At 39.2% G+C, this 6,000-nt stretch overlaps 1 protein-coding gene across 1 annotated transcript in view; it reads right to left on the bottom strand.

Moving 5' to 3' along the window:
- The window catches only part of ENO4 (enolase 4), a 189,314-nt gene continuing 183,314 nt past the window's right edge, over positions 1-6,000 (bottom strand). The window contains exons 13-14 of the mRNA XM_044660184.1: positions 5,380-5,497; positions 1-223 (exon numbers count right to left, since the gene is read on the bottom strand). Coding sequence (XP_044516119.1) covers positions 78-223; positions 5,380-5,497 — 264 coding nt within the window. The 3' untranslated portion in view covers positions 1-77. The remainder of the gene's footprint in view (positions 224-5,379; positions 5,498-6,000) is intronic.

Raw genomic sequence — 6,000 nt, 5'->3', positions numbered from 1 at the left:
CAAGGTTTTGTCAATCCTAACATGAGTAATCCGGATTTGTACTGGAGCACTATGCCATTAATCATAGAAGGTCCACATTATTTCACTGCTTCAGATGTCATGGAGAAAGGAGGCACATCATGTGGGATCTCAGCATCCGTAGAAGACAAAGTAGCCCCAGGTGCTTCTGCTGCTTTTAGGTCTTCTTCTTCGAAGTCAATAAATGTTTGCCCTGCACTTGGGACTAAAAAAATAGAAACCATCAAGTGATGTCTAATTCAAATGCTACTACCATTAAAAAGGCTCATTTGCTACTTCTTAAATCTATGCATGTGACAGGTTAAAACATCACTTAATAGTCTTGGGACCACAATCCTGAAGGATTTCAGACCCACTTAAGGCTGTGTTTTCTTCAGTCACACATTAACTGTGCAGGGCAGCCAAATACACCCTAATTCAGCAGGGTAGATTATTTGCTGCACAGCAGGACATTACTTGTGGATTATTTGCTGAGCCTGAGAAGGAGACACAGCAACAGGGGACAAAGAATCAACCATGAGGAAAAAGTAGTTTTGAAGGAGAATGCAAAATATTGCCTATTCTGAAACTGGTACTGAATCTATTTGCAAACTTTTCTGATCCCCAAAGTAGTCTGGATGGGGTGGGGAAGGCAGGAACAATCGGGTAAGGGATATGTTTTTTTAATTGGGATTTCCCACTTAGTAATAATCTGAGTAGTTTGGGGAAGTACAAAATCATGGATGCTTTTGCTTTTCCTTTTCAACATTCCATGGTTCTCTGTGGGTCTCTTTCTCTGTCCTCTGTGGCCAATATCATGGAAAGACCAGCTAGGCTACTAACTAGTCTTTTTCTTAATGCCATGAAAACAACATGGTACTCTTGTTAACAGTGAGGTCCTATGAAGCCATTCACATGGATACTCTCCCAGTGCATTGGACCAACAGCTTTTAAAATGTTTCAATAAGAGCATATATTTCTAAAAATGACATCAAAAATTGAGAAAAATAGGCAATTATACCCATTTTATAAATGAGGATATATTCAGAGAGATTAAAGGGCATACCCTGATCACAATAAATTCATAGATTTAGATTTAGAGCTAAAAGGGACCCCGACCCCAAAGGCCATCTAGTTCAACTCTTTATAGATGAAAAAACCAGGCTTACCCAAGGTCACTCAGGAACTAAGCATGAAAAGCAAAATTTGAACCCAATTAATTCATCTGGCTTTAAAGCCCTTTTCATTGTACCTGTACACTATAGAAGCTGCCTCTTACCTATGTGATCAGGTAAGAAATGAAAAGAGGCAAAGAATACAGGAACACTTTCTGTGAAAAGTGGAAATTTGCCTCTAAAGAAATTGTTACTTATTATAGATTCCAACCACCAATTACTGATATGTGCAATGAGAACTATGCTAGGAAAGATAGAAGGTTAAAATAGACAGGTTCCTTGCCCTAAAGGAGTTTATAATATAGTAGCAAGAGATAACATGTGCTCAAAAAACTATGATAATTGATAATAAAGATTGAAAGAAAATGCTATATAAGGCTCTAGAAGGAAAAAAGTCATTATTGCATGGCTTAGGGAAGAATTCGTAGAGGAATTGGTATTGAGTATGGCTTTAATGGGTCGGTAGAGAAAGATAGAAAACATTCTAGGAATAAGAAATAGCAAAGGCAGAAAAGAAAGAACATTGTGTAATAAGACAACTAAGTTCAGTTTGACTGGAGTGAAGGTGTAAAAAGCAGAAAGAAGCATGAGATAAAGTGGGAAAGTAGGGTAGCACCAGATTTAGCATGTTGGCCAGCCCACTGGCTTGTGAGATGGAGGAGGCTTGGGTTCCATAACTGATTCATCCACTAACCCTGTGTAATTCCGGGCAAGTCACTTTAGCTCTCTGAGGTAACTTATTTCAAGATTCAATTATTTTTTTTTAAAGATTCAATGATTAACCATTTCCCCGATCTGGTCCTCATTTTGTGTGACATGGGACATTTCATGATCAAATTATTGTTAAGCACGATAAAAGCATGATATACTTTCAGTGGGTTTCTACTGATGTTTCTGTGTGCTACATATGTAGTTTAATTCTCCCCACCAGTGAAAGAAAAATGCCGATACTTATCTTGAAGAGGAAATATTACATAAAATGGGAATTTTACAGCAGGAGACATGAGTTCAGATTCAAGCCCTGCCAATTATTGGCTTTGAAATCTTGGGAGCAAATCACTCACTACACATTGCTGAGTCTCAGCTCTAATAAAACTATGAATAATCATATTTACACTACCTATCCCACAGACTTGTGTTAGAATCAAATGAGATGATGTAGCATATCAATTTGAAAATAGGCTACTCCCTAGAATGGGGTCTTGGAAAGGTAAATTTATATCTACATGTGTACATATCTATAATTCTTGAGGATTTTTCCTAAAAGTAAATCTTAGTTTCTCAATGTGAAAAAAATCACTAAAAAATTAAAAGGGACTCTGGAAAATGAAGAAATTTAGAGTGAATAAATGTATATATGTGTGTGTATATATATATATATATAAATATATATATATATATATATTCATTTTCCCCTCCCCTGCCTCCCTACCTAAGAAGGAAGCTAGTCCTTAGTTGAGTGACTTGCCTTTCCTCTCCCCATTGCTTTCTCTAACTCCTTTCCAAAACTAGTCCTTTTAGGTGAATTATAGATTATTCAAACTAGAAGGCACTTCAGTGATTTTTTTTTTCTAATCTCTCATTTAGATTAGAAAACTGAAGGTCACAGAGATTAAGTGACTTGTCCTAGGACACAGAGCTAATTACTGGTAAAGCTTCAATAAATTTTAAAGCTTGGAAATCAATATACCCCTACTACCCTGTGCCCCCTTCCTTTGCTTTCTCTTCTACTCCCATTACAGTGAGTTCTAGAAGCCTCTGCAGGTAATAGCAAAGCAGCATGCCCTGGGGCTATAAAACTGAAGGAGATTTTGATAGGGATCCTGAGGCAGCTAGGTGGTGCAGTGGATAAAGCTCTAAGTCTGAAGATAGGATGGTGATGGCAAACCTATGACACAAGTTTCACCACTGACACACATAGCCATTTTCAATGACGCGGCCGATGCGGCCCCGTACAGAGAAGTATGGGACCACATGCCAAGGATGAAACATTTACTGTAGTGTAGTGTAGCCACTCTCTGCACTATAGTTCTACCTATATTAATTTATATATTTTGGTTTATTAAATAGTTACATATTACACTTATACATTTTTGTTATTAAAACTATAAATATCGTGAAATTATGGTTTTTTCTCAAAGTGACGCACCACCCAAGTTATGCTCGGTTTTTTGGTGAATTTTGACACACCAAGCTCAAAAGGTTGCCCATCACTGAGATACTTATCTTCCTGAGTTCAAATCTGGCCCCTCAGACACTTCTGAGCTAGGTGGCCCTGGGCACCTTAACTCTTTTTAACTCACTTAACTCTTTTTGCTTCCATTTTTCATTTGTCAAATGAGCAGGAGAAGAAAATAGCAGACCACTCCAGTAGCTTTGCCAAGAAAACCCCAAATAGGGTTGCAAAAGATCAGGCACAACTGAATGATTAAACAACAATAATAAGAGATTAGATCCTCTCTCAATATCAAGTCTAATAGTACTCTCTGGGTCCAGAGATGGAGATGAGTAGGAAGGAAAGAGAGTGGATGAGGTGTGCTGGGTTATTCTTATTCAAATAAGCAGAGAAGCTAGAATTCTTAAGGAGGAGGAATCCACCTCCTTTACTTTAAAACATTAGTTTGGGGTTTGTTGGTTCAGGCTCTAAAATCTTGGGCTAAATTTCACTTAGCTTCTCTTGACCTCAATTTCCACATCCGTAAAGAGAGGGGAATGGATAACCTTTGTATGATAGAAAAGGTGCTAAATTTAGGATCAAAAGACCATCTTTTCTATCTTATGCAAGCCACAGTCTCTTTGCTTCGGTTTCTTCAAGATGGTGGCCAAGTGACTTTAACTTAAGTTCTGGCTCTTTCGGGCCTGAAGTTAGGCAAGTCTTTTCTGGGTCTACAGCAACTTTTCCTCAGGGGAAAAATGGGACTAGATAACCTCTAAGGCAGTGGTTCCCAAACGTTTTTTGGCTTACCGCCCCCTTTCCAGACTAAATATTACTTAGCGCCCCTGGAAATTAATTTTTTTAAAATTTTAATAACAATAGGAAAGATAAATGCACCTATGGTCATCACCGCCTGCCTGGATCTCTGCTGCATCCACCAGGGGGCGGTGGCGCCCACTTTGGGAATCACTGCTCTAAGGCAAGGGTTCTAAATTGCTTTTGTGTCATGGACCCTACTGGCAGTCTGGGAAAGCCTAATCAGAATCAGGTCTTTTAATGCAATGAATGAGAAATACATAAAAATACACCAAAAATAATACATATGAAAAATGCATAAAAACACAAAAAATACATAAAATTAGACAGGAAACTCATGGTATTCTAATATAGCTATCCCAAAAAAGATTTCAATGAAAGTTCACAGACCCTGGGTTAATAATTCCTCAACTAGATGGTCTCTAAGGTCCCTTTCAGCTTTAAATCTTATGATCCAAAGTGTGTTTCCAAGAAAGGAGTCCTTGTTATTACTTAGGCTGGAAGATTGGTGTAGCTTAATCTCTCTGTGTGATATAAAGGGCTGAAGTTGTAGGCTGCAATATGCTTTTGAGGAGGGTTGTTTCTGGGTTGTTTTTTTTTTTTTTCCTAGGGCGGGGGAGATGTTTGTTTACAAGCCAGATGGGGGAAAGGAGAAAATATGGCCTATAATCTGATCGATATAAAGTCATATTAGTTCTATAAATACGTGGGTGGTTGTTATCATCATTACTGTGGCCAGTACACTCTGCTACAGAGATATGCAAAAAAATGTGTCTCCCTAAAGAAGATTCAATAGAATCTGTAGCCTTTTCCAGCCGAAACACTGAAATTAAACAAATAGGCATGTTAATACAATGAAATGGGCTTCCCCCGACAACTGTCAGCGGCACACCTGCCTAGAACTTCTGCCTGATGTGGGCAAACCTTTCAATATAATGTGGCCTGGAACAAAAGGTAGGAGTGAGGATTCCAATCAATTAAATCTATTGAAAAGCATCACGAAGTCTATTCAGGGATGAGGAGCGTGAGAATTTGAAACATTCAGGTAAATAGATCATCCATTAGGACGACAATATACATTGTGGTAAATGCCTTCCTAGTGTTTGTCAGCATCTATTTATATAGTCTTTGGATTCCCCGTCCCTCCTGCTGGGTGATTTCTATTCCCCCTCTCCTCCCATCTTTTTACACTGATTCACTGCGCTCGGAAAACAAAAGGCAGAATAAAGCTCGTACCCAGTGTTCCACCCTGGACGAGTTCTTCCTCTATAGCAAAAAGGCGGTTGTATTTAGTCATCCGCTCACCGCGAGAAAGACCTCCCAACTTGAGAAAACGAACACCCAGTCCAACAGCCTGAGGGGGGGGAAAGAGCAGAGGAATTCGACAATTTCATTTTAAGAAAAGGGAAGTCATTTGGGGAGAGAGAGACTTGTTTAATTTGGTGTCCTAACACCACCGCAAGAGGAAAAGGAAACCTGGCCCATCGAGGCTGGCTGTTTACGTGGCATTTTTCTTCTGTGCATCAGAAAAGCCACCTTATTTACAAACGGGCAGTTTGAGAAGGGAAATTGTATCGCTGTTCATTAATCACTCCGCTATGAGCACGTTTGCCTCCACTGTAAACAACGCAGCCAGAGCCTTTCTCGCTTACAATTTCGGGACTAATGTAGCAAGCAGATGGCTGTGTGAGCCATTTTCCCTGCACCCCATTTTTTCTTTTCTTAGAAGTTCAAAGATTAGCTCTTCTCCAAAGGCAGCTTTCTGGGTGGAAGAAAGCCTGTTTCTTAAAAGGTGGCATGACTTTCTCTCCCCAAGACTGCATTTCCCTGAAATCCCGACCTGCTAAAAGGAGTGTT

Source organism: Gracilinanus agilis, chromosome 2, assembly GCF_016433145.1.
Source record: "Gracilinanus agilis isolate LMUSP501 chromosome 2, AgileGrace, whole genome shotgun sequence".
Classification (NCBI taxonomy): Eukaryota; Metazoa; Chordata; class Mammalia; order Didelphimorphia; family Didelphidae; genus Gracilinanus; species Gracilinanus agilis.
The sequence above is the reverse complement of the archived record's forward strand: the minus strand, read 5'-3'. Positions and strand labels throughout refer to the sequence as shown.